Genomic DNA, 17,246 nt, shown 5'->3' with positions numbered 1-17,246 from the left:
ATATAAAACATCCATATTTCTGTCAGAATATCGTGGCATGCCTCGTGGCTAGCTTTGGTCCAATACTCCAGTTCAACCCTGGAGACCACTTTCAAACTCTTGAAAGACATAGATATAGTTTCTTAATTATTTTTTTCACTTTCAATAACCTTATTGTATTTGGTTATTTTATTTTAAATTGTCTTTTGAGTTTCCCTAGTTCTGCATGTAGCCAGGAGCTGTAATATTTTTATTTAGGCAGCTGTTGGAACCCTAGCTTTGACTTGGGTTTGAAATCTCTATAAAACCAACATCATGCTTCCCAAGTCTCCTCTCTTTCTATTCTTGAAAAACAAGCATATACTCAAGAGAATAAGGAATCAAAAGATGGTTTACAAAAGGTTTTTAGGATTGGCACTTGGGCTGCTCTTTGTTATGAATGCTATATGGGGCTCTTGTGCATATGATTATCATGGTATCTATATTTCTTGCCATTTATTAAGTTTTGATGGAAAGAATAAACATTAGTAGAATTCATTTGATCTTTATTTGATTTTGTTTTGTAGATGGGGAAATGAAGAAAAAGGAGATTGTTGGGTTTGGAGAAAACACAGTACTGTCTGTTGATAAGGTAATTAAGCTTGTTGCCCCCTATATAATTTCTCTCTTGTGATGGTCTATCGTTTCTTAACTCGAGCATTTTCATGCACAGGAACTGATTCTCAGTGGTTTCAGCACTGCTAGCACCAGGAAGATGGGCCTTGGAGGAAGGAAAATGGCAGTTCAGAAAGAGTCAAGGAGAGAAACTGAGAAAGAACAAGGACTTCATGGAAAAGCTTCAGAAGATAATTCAGGTGCAAACTACTCTAACGTCAAATGTGACTTTCAAGTAAAGGGATCGGATTTTAATGTAAGATGTAAACATGGAGACAAAAAGAAATCTCCTAAAATGATCAAAGGGCCTGGTTCTTTTGCTTTTGGTGATGATTATAGAGGACCTAAGCAACACCCTCCCAAGCATAACTGACAGAAGCGCCGAAACCCTTTAGTTAGATCCCTTTTTTCTGCAATATTCAGCTTGTAGGTATCCTAGCTAGGAGATATCATGTACAATTTTGATGCTTCAAGGAATACAATACAATCAATCCTTAATTAGGCTATGCTTGTCTCTTAGTTACAGTTTTACAGCGCATTAATTTCTTACTTGTAACCATGTGAGATTACAAATATTTGTTTAAAGCTTTGGTTCCAAGATTTTGGAAGCGGCCTGGGTTAGAATATGTTGAATATTTTGTTCATAGTTATCTCTGACTGCAGGGAAGAAGAATAATGCTTTAGACAAGTCTCTTGTAGGATCACAAGATCAAATTAATAATCAGGTCTCCTTCTATCTCTCTTTCTCTTCGACACACATAAAATCTTGGTATATTTTAATGTAAGCTCTTTCAACTAATTAATTAACAATAACCTTTTGTTTTTCCCACAGCAGAAGGATATGAGCAATTTGGAGAGAGAGACACTGTCTGCCAGATTGGGAACTCCAAGGACTGACCAGACAGTCCATCTCCCAGAGTCCAACTCCGAGGATTCCAAAGCGTTGCCAACCAAAACCAGCTTGGAAAGTCCTTCAAGGGCTGACATTGACCAGGAACCTCAAGGTAGTGCTACTGATCTAAAAAGTGAAATGCAAAGGCTTCTTGATGCAACAAGAGAAATGGTCAACCTTATGAACAAAGATTACACCACAAGACCACCTAAACGCAAGCCACCGATCAATAATAAAGAGCCCATTCATTGAGCACAAGACAGGCTCACAATTTTGTCCCCACTAGGAAGTGAAGTCCTTTAACCAAATATAGCATAGAACTTCTTTGGTTTTGTTTTTAATGCATGGGTTATAAACGTAGGGCACACTAGGAACACGGAAATATTGTTTGTTTAATTTTCTAACATCTGTAGAAGCGTACAAGTTGTGTACATTAATCACAATTGTATTTTATAATCTCTGTAATAATTTGGACTAGTACTTGTCTGATCATGTCTCTTGTCACATGGAAATATTCAGCATAGAATGGTGATGCATGCTTTCAACTAGCCGATCGATTTGATTTATATTTGTATAAATACTTGCTAGATATTCCCCATCACACAGAAAATTCAATTACCAATCGGTATAGAACTTACATTTGTACAAGTTCTCTTAGAGTAGGAGAGCAAACCGATCTATCATTGATACAGGCCCCTGCTAAGACTGAATATACAGTTTCAGTAAGGTGATAACCATCAAAAAAGTAGTGCTGGTTTGGATTAGGGCACGGTTTTAGCTCAGGAATGCAAGCAGAGGTCCCATTGGCCCAAGTTTTGCAACATGGGTTGCTTGTGTCAAGTAATCCTGTAAAAACAACAGAATGTTACTTAGCAGAGAAAATCACAGATCCAGTGAGCCAGCCATAGAAATAACTGAAGAGTACTCTACCATATTTAGAAGGATTGATAATTGCATCATAGCCTAGCCAATGCCCATGACCACGAACAAAAATGGAGTTGGGGAGAGTGGATGTCAGATTCTGAAGCATTCCAAGAAGATTATCGTTAAAGTAAGCAACAAGCTGGTTTGATTCTTCAACACATTTTCCATCATGTTTATTTTTCCTTGTCATTGAGGGGATGCAACCAATGGGTCCAATCTCATACATCACAACTTTCCTGGCTCCTAAACTGTGTAACCTCTGTTGATAGAAGATATATGTAAATATTTAGACATGAGAGTGTTAACAAAAGCGATGGAAAAGTTTTTTAAAAAAGGCGCAATCTTTCTAAACATCAATCAGAATGAGTAACTAGCACTAGCGGATTCTTGTATGGAGATAGGAGAGGGCACCAGGCACCCTTAGGATTTTTATTCTTATTCATTCAAGTCCCTGGTTTTCGAAATCATTTTATATATTCAATCCCTGCACCTCACAATTTATTTAAATCCGGATCCTTAGTTCCAAATTTTCTTTTCGTTTTCAAAATCAAACATCTCTCTGTGTTTTCAAGAACCACAATACCAAAAAAGAGAGTGTTTTCAAAATATAAAAATAACATCTGCACATCAAATTGAATCGATAAGTTGTTGTTTTTTAAGAGTTTTGACGTAATAGGATTTGTTATTCAGAATTCAAGGATAGATTTTCCACCAAGGGATTTACCCGGAATTGTGCTGATAGTTTATCCAGAAGGTGTTGAGCAAATGCTTGAGGAGAGTAATGTTTGCTTGTGTCAGATGTCTTGGGCTTCAGGTAGTTACTCATATAGTCATTACTGCCAATGCAAACTACAAAAATAGACTTCGACAAGTGCTCCGATTGCTCATTTGGCCTCCCTTTGAAGTGCTTTGGCAAGCTTGACTTAACTGTATGCTGAAATAAATCAATCTGATCATCCAAACTCAAGCATTTTCCCTGAAAATTGACACCAATCAAAATGGGTGATTAATAATTAATTAACTTATAGTAAGTACCCTTTTCCTTTCTTCTTTTTTTCACCCAAAAATAACTTAACTAGGCAGTTTTGCTCATCGATACTAAACTCCTAATTAGACTTCATTGAAGACAAAGTGAAGAGATTTTGTTTCTTTAATTTTCTCACATAAATTACATTAAACCCTTTTAACCATCATATATAGTAGTACTTAAACTCCCCGTAACCTTTGTAGATTAACATGGAAAACTCAACTCAAAACTTAATCTACTTCGAGTTTAAAATTAAACCAAATAAAATCCTATTAATTTAAGGTTTTAATGATGTGGTTGACATGAACATACCCTATTTAAACTTAGAATTATAATAAAAATTATAGATATAATATATACTACTATAAATCATTTAAAATAAACTAAACTCGCGATCGCATCTTCAGCTTATTAATTTACACCGATCTTGATGCCTGCTGATGTCACATGCACTCTTATTAATATTTTCTTTCTAGTTGCACTTCTGAAATTGAAGTAATATGGCTGTCCGCGAGGTGTCTTAATTTCTAATTAAGGAAATAATCATATTAGCATATACTTTGAATGGTGGTTGCCACGATTGTGGGAGGATATGCAAAACTGCATCTTCTTGCACGTAAATCCTTTTTATTAATTTTAAATTCAATTATAGAATTATATCATAAGACTCTCAATTAAAGAATCTGAAGCATGTGACCCTGTTTTCTTAAATGTAAACACGTAATTAATGCTGTTAATATAGTATATTAAGATACAAGCAACGATATATTTGCTGCGAGGCATATATCACAGCTAGCTGGAGCCAAAAAGAAAAGAGAAAACAAAAGGTAATCTCTGGAATTATATATCTCTTGATTCCTAACACCAAAAGAGATATGGCTGAATGTTATTAGATTCAATGAAAAAACCATTAGCAAGATTCTAAAAACAAAAAAAAGTCATATAGAGATGAACACTTGAAGGCTATCATGCACTTGTATAGTTAGAGTAATGCGACATCCAATAATTCGTCATTAATTACTTTTCAAAGTTAAAGGATAAAATAATTATCCATATACTTAGTTGCAAGGATTATGTATAGAGAACAAGAAGAACAATCATCAAAGGAAGATCCTCAGGTTTTTTTTTAAAAAAAAAACCGACGTAGGAATAGATGAATTGAATTAGTTAATATCTTACCAAAAACTGTCCAGTTTCAGGAAGAATGCCACAAGATGCTGACGCGTAGTTCAAACCAGTAACCGGTGTGGATTTCCGGATGCTTATGGACGGCGGAGGATATGGCAGCCCCAGAAATTCAGCTACAAAACGAGTTTCAACAAGGAGCATATACACATGTCAATGGCTATAAAACTCAAAGTGAACTTATTTTCTATGGTGCATGTTCTTGTCAGAATGTGTAACGTAAGAAAATAGCACAATACCTATAAAATCTGGAACCAATCTACCATTACTGAATCTTCCTGTATCTCCTCTGACAAAATCAACACCATAAGGCTTGAAATTAGCCTTCGAAACGGTTGGCAAGAGATTGTTATTGCCACTATCGAACAACGAATCGCCGAAGACGAACAGTGCTGGTGCAAGTGGTGCACCACAGGCCAAAGAGATGAAATGAAGGAACCCAACAGAGAAGACGAATAGTGTAAAACCCATCACTTTAATATTCTCCATGTTCGTGTTGCAGTACTAGACCGGAGATAAATCTGTGAAGACAGAATATATAAGGGTGTCTACAAGGTGCTCAAAAAACCCTTTGAGACGTTTTCTTTTATAGGGGATTGGCCACTTGGAATGTGAAAGGGATTAAACACTGGCATGGAAACTAGAACACAAACATGTAACTGATATTCAATGGTGATGAGAGCTTATTAAATATTTCTCCAAAACATATCTATCTAGTTATTGGGGCAGGATTAATTGAAAATAGAATTTTGTGTTCCCATATATATGCATCTACCTGTATCAAATATTATCTTTAAAAGAACCTAAGTAATTAATTGGATTTATTATTCTCTTGATATAGAAAAACATGATATTTAACTCTTTTTTTATATGTTTTAAAAGGTTAGAAATTCACTTTAAAATTATTCTAAAAATATATTTATTTTATGTCTTTGTTCGTTTTTTTAATTAAATATATTTTTGTTCTTTTATATATTTTTGTTCTTTTTATCTTCCTAGAAATCATTTGTTATTGTGATATAGTTTTTATTTTTTCACTTCATCTTATAACTTTTGCCTTTTGTAATAGACCCATATGTTGGTTGTGCTTGGCACAACAGTTGAACCACTATTTTAATAATTTTTTTTAATATTTTTAAATCGTTTTGATATATTAATATCAAAAATATTTTTTTTAAAAAAATATTTTAATATATTTCTAAACAGAAAATACTTTAAAAAGTAATTTGTATCACTATCCCAAATACCTATATAATTATGTTTTAAATAACTTGTTTTTCATACCAAAAACCTAATATTTATTTATTATATATATATAAATTAAATTTATAATAGTTTTAATTAAGCATATATTTTTTAAATATAACTACAAATATTTTTTTTAAATCTATTTTTTTTAATCTACAGCCGCAAAAGCTACCTGAGACTTTCAAACAATCGTGGACCCAAAAAGAGAAAAAAAATTGTTACGGTACCATGACTGCTTAGGGTTTTGATCTTCACTACCGACCTTGTATTATTAGAGAGTACTGATCATAGCAGCCATTAATGCCATTTCTGAAACGTCTGGTTTCACACGATAAAGCTGGCCACCATTCCATATAAATATGAGTTAATTAGAATGCAGTCCCTTTAGTTTATTATAACTAATTAGTCAGTCCCTACAGTATTAAAAATTATTATAAGGTCCTTTGACCAATGCTAACCATTGTTAATATAGTATTTATTTTTCTTTCAAAAATACCTGTTTTCCCCTAATCAAGTATTCTCATCTCACCTACTTTTCGTTTCTTTTTTCAATTTCTCAAAAAATCAAATCAAATTAAGAAGTAATATGCATTTGACAGAAGGACTAAGTTATAAGTGGGTTCAAGATCAGAAGGATGAAAGGGTAGTTCTTGAAACTACAAGGACTAAATATTTCTATAGAGACTGATATTATTTTTCTTGGGCCCCTAGTGTGAAAGCCGGAGGTTCGGCATGAAATGCCGGAGTTGACTACGGAGGGTGGCTGTGAACTGGAGAAATCTAATTCTATCACCATCTAGCTATGCCATTATTAAAGATCAGTTTCAAATCAAAATTACTACTGAATTCAATCGAAAAAAAAATATATTCATTACTTATAACAAGCACTGCTTTTATTTCAAAATAATTATGTCAAAACTAAAATGTCGGCTTGTGATTTTTTTTTTATTAACGTAGATGTTTGGGTCAGTTTGCGTATACTTCAACTAGTTTTATGGGTCCTAAAGTTAACGATCATGTAAGATTTTAATGACCCTAAAGTTCATGAGACTCAAACTAATGACTTCAAAAAAAAATCAGTGGTTTTTTATTTACCGAGAACTGGAGGTGGCTTGTTTTAAATGATTAAAAACTGTTAAAATGCTTTATAGGCAGAAGAATATGAAAAAAACAGAAGAAAGTTAGCAGAAATAGAATTAATGGAAAAATAATAAATATAAGAAGAGAGTTAGCTTAAAAAAATGTAGAAAATATGATAGATATATAAGAATATAAAAATTAAAAATAGGGTTGGGGGGGGAAAAAAGTGGATAAACATCAACTATTGGATAGGCTTTAAGAAAATCCAATATTAAGATCCCGGAAATGTGGTATCTTTTGTTTATGAGTATTTTTCAAAAGTTTATTTATCTTAAAAAATATTAAATTAATGTTTGTTTTTAATGTTTTTAATGATTTTCATGACATGTTGATTTTAAAAATAAAATAAAATTTAAAAATTATTTTAATATATTTTTAAATAAAAAACATCTTTAAAATACAATTTATATCACAATACTAAACACACATTAACCCATTCATTACGCAAAACGTGATTTCGCTGGCCTTTCCCAATAATCTGATATTAGCATAAAAGATAAGTGGTTTTTCTCTCTCTCTTCCTTTTTTTTTTTTTTTTTTTGCCTCCTTAGCTTTCAAATTCAAATTTCATGCTTAGCCACAAAAGTATATTTCTACAAAAAGCACTTGCCTGTTAGACTATGTTTTACACTGTCTTTTTTAAAGTATTTTTAAAAAAAATTAATTTTTTTAGATTAATATGTTTTTTATATTTTTAAATTATTTTGATGTGCTGATGTGAAAAATAATTTTTTAAAAATAAAAAAAATATTATTTTAATATGTTTTAAAATAAAAGGTACTTTAAAATATAATCACAACTAGACTTCCAAACATGTTTTTAATTAGATTTAAAACGTATAAGTTCTTAAATGAATATGCTTTGCCTAGAATTTTAAAAAGTTTTATTCCAGAGCTTTAGGCCTAGTGCCCAAGCCGTGCTTTTAACAATGTTTCTCGATTGAAAACTAAAATTAAAATTAAATTAATTAGATTAAGTCAAAATTAAAATAAAAAGCTAATTTCCATGACAAGTTTATTGTGATCCCCTCACATTACACTATTGGCTTGAGTGCAATACAGTTTTTCTTTCGTTTTTTTAATCCTTTTAGCTCAATTTATTTCAATTATCATTTTATTTTCTAATTTTTTTCATTAAAAGTTGAATTAATTAGGACTCATTATTTATTTTAACTATATTACTATAGGGCCATCAAGGTGCCAGTTTTTTTCACTATTAAATTAATATTTGATTTGGCAAGATAATATTTAATTTTATTAATTAAATGAATTAAAGTTTTGGAGATCAAATTTGACAATAAAAGAAACATGTAGCTTTTTTTTAAAAATAAATAACTAAGATTTTTTCTCTAGTTTGGAAATTATGAGTTCTAGTCCAAATTGTTTTTGGTTGTCAACCATGGGGGAATGAAAAAGCCAAATTTTATTTCAATGGTCCCAATCAATCATAAGAGCTCCATTTATTGTGTTTTTGCTTGTTGGACAGAGTAGATTAGGCTTAGGGATTGTTTTTCTTTTTTGAGTTGATTTTTGGTTTTTTACCAATTTGATGTTTTTTTAAGGTATACAAGGTATTTTTTTTTTAATTTTCAAATATAGAAAGAATTAAAAAAATTATCAAGATCAAGTGCTTGAGGTTATTTTTATTAGGCGAGACTTATTTGTTAGGCTTATTTTTTAAAAAAAATTAAAAATTTAAATGTAATTTTCTTAAAAATTAATTTATTACAAATATATTATATGTATTAATTTATTGAATTCTTCAATTAATTGATGATATATTTAGATATTATTTTATTTGGTATTAGATTTATTTATCTTTTCCAATAAGATCATAGAAATATATATTTTTAAATATTAGCATACACTCTTTTTGTAAAGCCCACTATAATTTTTTTTAAAAAAAATTATTACGTTGATTTACTTGAAGCATTTATTTTTATTATCTTATAATTAAATAAAAAAATAACTTTAAAAAATAAAGTCATTAACATGACCTGGGTTTTGAGTGTAAACCCCATGATAAATCACAAGAAATTTAAATAAAAAAATAATAAATTAAAAAAATATTTTTAATTGTGATAAGATTCCTAAAATATTAGTGTAAAACTACGGAGAAATTCTTTTTTATAAAAAAAAATGAGAGAAATTTTAGTATGGTTTTAGAAACTAAATGAGTACCAAAACTGTAAGCGTAAACCATATTTAATGGTGTATTTCAAAACCAGAAAAAAAAGTTTAGAAGAAATTTTTTTATGATTGGAATTGAAAATCCCCAATTAAAAATATCGAGCGAGATAAAAAAATAAATTTGTACATGAAAACACCTATCGTTGAAGATTTGACCAAAACAACATGTAGGTATTTAAAAGAGTGATATCGTTGTAAATAAGAGGAAAAATTATCTCCTCCTACAAAGCAAACAAGTGACTAATTAAAGAGGAAGAAACTTGGAAAATTCTCATTTCTCCACTTTTTATCCAAATTATGTTAGATTGGGTGGTATAGGAGCATGATTAAATATTTTCTACTCAAGAAAACAAACCAAATTAGTTATTTTTGGAGAGAGGGGGGGGGTTAGAAGTTATAAGCCCTGTTTGTTTTTGCGTTTAAAAACGCTTTTGAAAAAAATTAATTTTTTTTTATTTTTTCTCTGCTTTAAACTAATTTTTTTTTATGTTTTCAGATCATTTTGATGTGATGATGTCAAAAATAATTTTTTTAAAATAACAAAAATATTATTTTGATACCTTTCTAAATGAAAAATATTTTGAAAAACAACCGCAACAATACTCCTAAACACCCTTATAGTCTAGAGGGAGAAAGTGCTAAATTTGTAGGGAAGATATGATTGTTTGGAATTGGCTTGCAAAGACTTATTATACAGGGTTAATTAGAAAGGATAAAATGTTATTTTGCAATTTATTATACTTTTACTCTTGTTTTCTTGTTTTTGCGTAGGCGGTTGAAAATCTCCAAATTTAGAAAAGTTAGGGTTTATGATAACTTCAGGGGAAATGTTAAATTATTGTAAATTCTTGTTAATTGTGATGTGTATAACTTCTTTGATGGTTTAGAAGAATTTAAAACTAATTATGGAGAAATTCAAGCATTTATAGCAGACCATAAATTAAAAATTTGAGGAAGATTGAAATGTGACTAATTTTTTTTTATTTTTAATCATGTTGAAAATACTTAGAATTGTTTGTGATTGATTAATTATAAAATAGATTAATACAAGTTTAGCTAACGTGGTTATATGTGTGGAATGGAGGAAATATAGAAAATTAGATAAATTATATTAAAATTATGTTCTAACAATATTATGTAAGTCATGTGGCCATAAAATGATGAAAAATTGAAAGATTAGATAGATTGCATGGAAGTTATGAAAGATTAGATAAATTGCATGGAAGTTATGTGATTTGATATAATAATAAAAATGTGAAAGATATGACATATAGTATTTAATTTGATGTTTTAATAAATATTTGTGATTGGAATGATCATGAAATTATATGAAATTATGTTTGAGCTCAATTTTGATTCAATTTTGATTAATGTAGAATAAATTATTTAAGTATTGGGTTAAGTGGCTAAATATGTAAACTCTCAATCTAAAACTGGTAAATTAAAGCTAAAAAAAGGTAAATTTGAATTTAAAAATGATAATTAAAAAGAAAAATTGTTATAGACAATGATAAAAACTTTTAGTAATTTAACTTAAATTTCAAATGAAATAAAATAATAAAATCGATACAAAAAAATATTAATTAATGATAAATTTAACTTCCTGATTAGATAAAATAATTATTTTAAAAAGAACTTTTATAAATTTAGAGTGATAATATTTAAAATATCTCATTGCTTTTTTTTGCCAAGGTTATAGATTTTAAACTAAAATTCATAATCTTCATTTCAACTTTAACAATACTTTTATATTTATTTTTAGAGGTTACCCTCTCCATTTCACATTACATTAAATATTATTTAAGTTATTTATTTATTTTTTTTAATCCAGAGCTTCCATTACTTATTGGGACCTTACTACCTTTGGTCCTACTTCTACGCGTGGGATTACATAAATTGACAGTACAAGTGAAGTCCAATGACTATCTATTTATTACAAGAAAAACAAAAGGTTGTAAGGAAAACATTGTTCTCCCATACCCATAAACACTATGGATTACAACAGTAATCCATAGTATTTTGTAAGAAAAAAAAAGTGTTTTGATCTTTTTTTTTGCTTCGGTTATTGATTTCTTTTAGTGTTTACATTATGTGTTTTTTGGGATTTAAAATTGATAATTTATTTTAATTTATCTTTTATATGGTTATCGTGGTAGTATCAAAAAAATATACCAACACCAAATTAAAACTCGATTTTACAAGATATCATTTGAATTCTTCATTTTTTTAAAGATTGAGAGTTAAGAGACTATAATTGAAGAATATGAAAACATTAAGGCCTCAAGTGAAGAAATAAATACGCCAATCATAAAAATTGAGGTAAAGAGAGAGACAAAAAGAAAGAGAAAGATAATGCATAAATAATTCCAACAACATTAAAAAAGACATCAATTAGAGCATAATGGAAGACTCATGTATTGCCTAAAGAAGATGGACTTTCCTTATGAATCACACACAAGGGACTTTTCCCTGTTTTTTTTAATTTAGCTCATTGATTTTCAAAATATCTTTGATTCAGCCCTAGATTTTGTTTGTCATATTTGTTATTTTTCCTTTTTCTTTTAGTTTAGTCCTTTGATTCAGTCCTAGATTTTTTTAAATTTATTTTTTCTAGGTTTGTTTTTTATTCTTCAACATTGGGTTGGTTGAGAATTGAATTTTATAATTTATTTCTTTTCATTTTACCTTTCTATAAGGTTATCGCGCTGTCAAACAAATGTTCTAACATTGGATTAACAATTAATTTGTGATCATTTATTTTTTTTAACATTTAGTTAAATAAAAAATAGTTTAAAAAAAACCAAGTTATTAAACTTTATGGAGCCAATGACTTGATTTACAGATTTGACAAGGTAACCTGGGTTACTCGATTCATGGGTTTGGTAGGGTATTTTTTTTTTGTTTTTAATTGAACTCAATTTTTTTTATCATATAGTTAAAAAAATAGTTTCAGAAAAAAAACTACATTATTAAACTGTATAAAGTCCATAGACCTGCTCGTGTGTTTAGCGGGTTTAACTTTTCTCTATTTTTTTTAGTTTATTTATTTTATTCTTTAATATTTAGTTAATTAGAAATTGAATTTCATAAATTACTTCGTTTCACTTTCTATAAAGGTGATTGCAGTTTTTTTAAAATATCTCAATATTGGGTTGGTATTTAATTTTACGATCATCTATTTTTGTTATCATATAGTTAAAACAAATTAGTTATTAATTCTAGTTGAGTCTATAATCCAGCTTACGAGTTTAATGTGTTCACCAAGTTACCCGATTCATAGGTTTGTGACAAGGCTTGCCCATTGAACCCAATATGTTTTTTTAATAGTTTTTTATCCTTTAATTTTTTTAATTATTTTTTTTATTTTATCCTTTAATATTAGATTGATTGAGAAATAGACTTCATGATTTGTTTTTGTTTACTTTCTATTGGGTTATCACAATATCAAATAAACCTATTTTTAATTTGATGGTTGATTTTGCAAGCATATGTTTTTTTTATTATATAATTAAATAAAAAAGAATTTACAAAAAAATAAAGTTATTAAATCCAATGGAATCTATGACCAAGTTTGTGGGGTGATTTAGGTCGATTTAATCTAGTGTATCTTAATATATATTTTTAAAATCTATAATCTTGAAGATTTTTAAAAGACTAAGTGATGCTTTTATTGATGATCTAGGTTGCTTTTAAACTTGTAAAATTAATTATCTTATTTTAAGTCAGCTTCCATACAGTTTAATTGAAAACTTGCATTAAATAAGAAGTTGTGCTGGGAAATTTTAAAATTAATCAGTTTAACTGAGATTAATGTTGCTCCTAACAAAAATTTCATGCTCTTGGTATTTTGTTTTTATATATTTTTAAAAAATTAATCTTTCGAAACGCATAAAAAGGCCTTGCAGCTAAAAATACATAGAAGACAGGTGCGGGTGGGTCGTTGTCCCAAAACTAAGCACTCAGCCCATACCCAAATAGGTAAAAAAATGGAAATAAAAGCCCGTCTGATTTTCCAAAGAAATTAACGTATAGGATTACGCCACGTGACACGATTTTAAACCGTTTGATATGCTTACTTTGATCACCAACCCCAATAAGAAAATTTGTTCTCGTCTGACAAGTCACAATGGGAAGCAACAAATTTCCATGGAATAAAAATGGCTGAGTGGTCAGGGGCAGGGCTTCCTAGGGGTGTTTATATCATTATTTTATTCATCACTTTGACACTTGAATAACACCAAGCAACACCCCCACCCCTTCGGGTTTCTGCAGAAGCTTAAATTTGCACTATAAACTCACACTTTTCTCTCTTCAACTCTTCAACTCTTCAAACATGTAAGTAAAGCACTTGCTAAGTTCATGCATCTTCTTTGAATTTTACTATTTGCAGCTTTTGAAGTTGTTATTTTTGCTTTCGTTTATGCATGGTATGGTTTTAATTTGAAAGAATTTCCTTGCGTGAGATGCAGATCAATCTTGAGGTTTGGATCTGGGGTTTTCATTGCTTATTAAACAAGATTCGACTCGATAGTGAATCTTAAGGATAAACGAGAGGAGAGAAAGAATATTTGAATTATATGTTTGTGTATTTTCTTTTTCAAGTGTTTTGCATCAATCTAAATAAAACCTGATTAACTGGTTATTGCTTTAAACTAAATTTTGCGTGTTTTGTTGTGATTTTGACGATGAATAGTAGATGGGAAACATTGGTTTTTAGTGAAACATGATTTTCAGGTCTGGTTGAGGTTGAAGATGACATGACATGATTTACAGTTTAGCCTGTGATGTTTCGAAAGTTATTCATTTTAGTCCTTTTTTTGCTGATTTGAATTGTTTTCAAGAGCATCCCTACTTTGTGTAAATATGCCTTTTCAGATGGGCTCTTGGTAACAAATGTATGGATGAACTGCTTTGTGTATACAATCCCAACTTGCTTGTCAGTTGTCACAAATACATGTAGTGAGTTATGAAATGCACATCTGCTATGCTTCAAGATTAGGATTTTGTTGCCTTCAAACAATAAGGTTGCTTGGTTTTGTTAATCTGTATTTTTCTTTTTTTCTTCTTCTTTTTTATTTTTTTATGTTCTACATGTATTTTACAAGTTTAGATCACCAGACAGCGATGAACTACGTATTTATCTTTTGGATGAAGTAGAATAAACTTCTCTCTCATTGTAAAACACACACACAAAAAAGATGGTTATATATATATATATATATGTGCAAAGTATACTGTAGTTTGATAAAAACGCTATTCTTCCAACCCATAATTCCTTCTAAAATTTTTGCTGTTTTGATCCAATATTTTCTGAATATAGATGAATAATAGAATGTATAAGTCAGTTTTGGGCATGGTTTTATATTCAAATTTATATCTCTTCATGTAAGAGAGAAACGAATGTGACAATTTTTTATGTTCTTAACCTTAGCCATGTTGATTCTTTCATATTTAGATTGAATTACAAAGGCTTGTTCAACATACCAATTTGGGCTAAACTTCAATAACTTGGTTGCAAGAACACAGTTTTTTCCTTTCAGTTGATTGGTTTATTGTTTAACTTCTTCATATAATGAATAGGTGATGGCATATTGGCTTTTGTTTAGAGAGAGAAAGAATGTTCACAAACAAAGAATTTATATTAAATTGGATTGTATCACTATCTCTTTTGAACACCTAAACTTGGAAATTTGTGTAAACTGAATCGATTGCATGCACTGGGCTATAAACATTTTTTGATCCTGTAAAATAGCACTTATGAGTTTCTTCAGATATTAAAACCATAGCAACCCGAAGCAACTTTTGAGGTTGTGTCTTAGTTATTAGTTAAGCTTTATTTGGAGGTTAAATGGCTTGTATCACCTGTAGCTAAGCTAACTGACGCTTGTGTTTATAGCTAAACCTTTAACTGTTCTTATGTAACAGATTTACAAGATGGCGGCAACATCAGCAGCTACCTTTTCAGCTGGATCTACTGTCGCCTTTGGCACCAAAGCAAGCCAACTCCCACAATCAAAACCATCAGCTGTAAGATTCAAGTCCCAGAAATCACTTGCAACCTTCAGTGGTCTCAAGGCAGCTACGTTTGTGAAGTGTGAGTCAGAGTCATCTTTCTTAGGCAAGGAAAGTAGCGCAGCCCTTCGAGGCTCTGTTGTACCAAAAGCTCAAAAATCAAGCCAAAAGTCACAGTATCACCTAAACCCACAGGCATCTTACAAAGTGGCAATTCTTGGAGCTGCTGGAGGAATAGGCCAGCCCCTAGCACTTCTAGTTAAGATGTCTCCATTGGTTTCAGCCCTGCACCTCTATGATATAGCAAATGTCAAGGGAGTTGCTGCTGACATCAGTCACTGTAATACCCCTGCGCAAGTTTTGGATTTCACAGGGGCTTCTGAGTTACCCAATTCTCTGAAGGGTGTCGATGTTGTTGTCATACCTGCTGGGATTCCAAGGAAGCCTGGTATGACCCGGGATGACCTCTTCAACATCAATGCCAGCATAGTGAAGAACTTGGTTGAGGCTGTGGCTGATAACTGCCCTGATGCTTTCATCCACATTATCAGCAATCCAGTAAACTCTACAGTGCCAATTGCAGCTGAAGTTTTGAAGAAGAAGGGTGTGTATGATCCAAAGAAGCTCTTTGGCGTTACTACACTTGATGTCGTGAGGGCAAATACATTTGTTGCTCAGAAGAAAAACCTCAAGCTTATTGACGTGGATGTGCCAGTGGTGGGAGGGCATGCAGGGATAACTATTCTTCCCCTTCTATCAAAGACAAAACCCTCTGTTAGTTTCACTGATGAGGAAGTGCAGGAGCTAACTGTAAGGATCCAGAATGCAGGGACAGAAGTTGTGCAGGCAAAGGCAGGGGCAGGGTCTGCAACCCTGTCAATGGCATACGCCGCAGCCAGATTTGTCGAATCTTCTCTTCGTGCTTTGGATGGGGATGCTGACGTCTATGAGTGCTCGTTTGTGCAATCTGATCATACTGAGCTTCCATTCTTTGCTTCTAGGGTAAAACTTGGAAGGAAGGGGGTTGAAGCTCTCATTTCATCTGACCTCCAAGGGCTGACTACGTATGAACAGGAGGCACTGGAAGCTCTCAAGCCTGAACTGAAGGCCAGCATTGAGAAGGGTATTGAATCTGCTCAGAAGCAACCAGTTGGTGCATAGAGTGAGGTCAGTTATAAATGCCTTAACGAAACCGAGATGCAGGAGTTATCGAGGTTGATAATTCTTGTTGCGACACATCACTACATCAGCACTTTCAAGTTTTGTAGAATTTTCATTTTCATTTTCATTTTCCTTTTTTTTTTATTATGAAAAACTCTTTCTAATGAGACATTTCATGATAGCGCTGTAGATTTGAAAATTGCAATTGCTGCAATTGAGAGCATGTGTCTTTTTTTTTTGAACAACATGGATGATGTGCCCCGATATATGTATTTAATGAGATGTTTTGTCCTTCCATAGAAAGTACATTGAATTCTCATTTGGTCCTTTTGCAAGTGTCTTTGTTAAGAAGGCTGTATTCCCAGAATCTCTGTATTTTTCTTAGGATATTGTGTTAGATAAACCAAAAAAAACCGTGTTGATCTATGAATTCATGAGCAAAGAAGAGCCCAGCCATCCTTTGTAGGAAGCGAAACCTTGTTGTCGTTTTTTTTTGGAAAAGTGGTTTTTTTTATGTTTATCTGTCATTAAAAAAAAATTAATTAATAAAAATCACTTTCTAATTGAAGGAAATTTTAGTTTGGTTTTAGAAAAGTTTTTTTTGGATGAAAAATATTTTTTAAAAGTTGAGAAAAATTTAGAAATATATTTACTAATTATATTAAATTTAGTTCTTAAACTTTTGATTGCTATATATTTTATTTTGAATTTTTTTTTAATTTTATCCCTTAAAATTTGATTTAATTTTATTTTTATATAAACTTCAGTCTTTATTTTTATAATTATTATTTGAATTTCTTTTATTATATTTTTAATTGAAATTTTTTATTTATTA

At 30.7% G+C, this 17,246-nt stretch overlaps 3 protein-coding genes across 4 annotated transcripts; 2 read left to right on the top strand and 1 right to left on the bottom strand.

Moving 5' to 3' along the window:
* The first annotated feature begins 273 nt into the window (after positions 1-273).
* LOC133700030 (uncharacterized) lies at positions 274-2,017 on the top strand. Of its 2 annotated transcripts, none has more exons than XM_062123594.1 (5): positions 274-454; positions 546-610; positions 692-833; positions 1,297-1,358; positions 1,469-2,017. In XM_062123594.1, the coding sequence occupies exons 1-5, from the start codon at positions 295-297 to the stop codon at positions 1,775-1,777; spliced, it is 738 nt and encodes a 245-aa protein (XP_061979578.1). In that variant the 5' UTR covers positions 274-294; the 3' UTR covers positions 1,778-2,017. The 2 variants fall into 2 exon arrangements, with proteins under 2 accessions (XP_061979578.1, XP_061979577.1); XM_062123593.1 differs by having other exon boundaries at positions 1,466-2,017.
* LOC133700029 (GDSL esterase/lipase 7-like) lies at positions 1,368-5,357 on the bottom strand. The gene is made up of 5 exons (XM_062123592.1): positions 4,901-5,357; positions 4,656-4,777; positions 3,174-3,425; positions 2,456-2,708; positions 1,368-2,371 (listed from the first exon to the last, which is right to left on the bottom strand). Exons 1-5 carry the CDS (start codon positions 5,148-5,150, stop codon positions 2,160-2,162), a joined length of 1,089 nt encoding a protein of 362 aa, XP_061979576.1. The 5' UTR covers positions 5,151-5,357; the 3' UTR covers positions 1,368-2,159.
* An 8,007-nt stretch (positions 5,358-13,364) lies between these two features.
* On the top strand, positions 13,365-16,738 carry LOC133699758 (malate dehydrogenase, chloroplastic-like). The gene is made up of 2 exons (XM_062123191.1): positions 13,365-13,573; positions 15,164-16,738. Exon 2 carries the CDS (start codon positions 15,173-15,175, stop codon positions 16,409-16,411), a length of 1,239 nt encoding a protein of 412 aa, XP_061979175.1. The 5' UTR covers positions 13,365-13,573; positions 15,164-15,172; the 3' UTR covers positions 16,412-16,738.
* Positions 16,739-17,246: the final 508 nt, after the last annotated feature.

Source organism: Populus nigra, chromosome 7, assembly GCF_951802175.1.
Source record: "Populus nigra chromosome 7, ddPopNigr1.1, whole genome shotgun sequence".
NCBI classification, from domain to species: Eukaryota; Viridiplantae; Streptophyta; class Magnoliopsida; order Malpighiales; family Salicaceae; genus Populus; species Populus nigra.
This window is presented reverse-complemented; position numbering and strand designations above follow the sequence as displayed.

Bases quoted from the DNA above. Each gene is read 5' to 3' on its own strand.
- LOC133700030 (XM_062123593.1), top strand. From the start codon at position 295: ATGCTTCCCAAGTCTCCTCTCTTTCTATTCTTGAAAAACAAGCATATA. The intron at 455-545 runs GTATCTATATTT...TTTGTTTTGTAG, and splicing joins TTGTGCATATGATTATCATG to ATGGGGAAATGAAGAAAAAG. The intron at 1,359-1,465 runs GTCTCCTTCTAT...TTTTTCCCACAG, and splicing joins AAGATCAAATTAATAATCAG to CAGAAGGATATGAGCAATTT.
- LOC133700029 (XM_062123592.1), bottom strand. From the start codon at position 5,150: ATGGAGAATATTAAAGTGATGGGTTTTACACTATTCGTCTTCTCTGTT. The intron at 4,778-4,900 runs GTATTGTGCTAT...CTCGTTTTGTAG, and splicing joins ATTGGTTCCAGATTTTATAG to CTGAATTTCTGGGGCTGCCA. The intron at 2,709-3,173 runs GTAAATCCCTTG...TTCTATCAACAG, and splicing joins AACTATCAGCACAATTCCGG to AGGTTACACAGTTTAGGAGC.
- LOC133699758 (XM_062123191.1), top strand. From the start codon at position 15,173: ATGGCGGCAACATCAGCAGCTACCTTTTCAGCTGGATCTACTGTCGCC.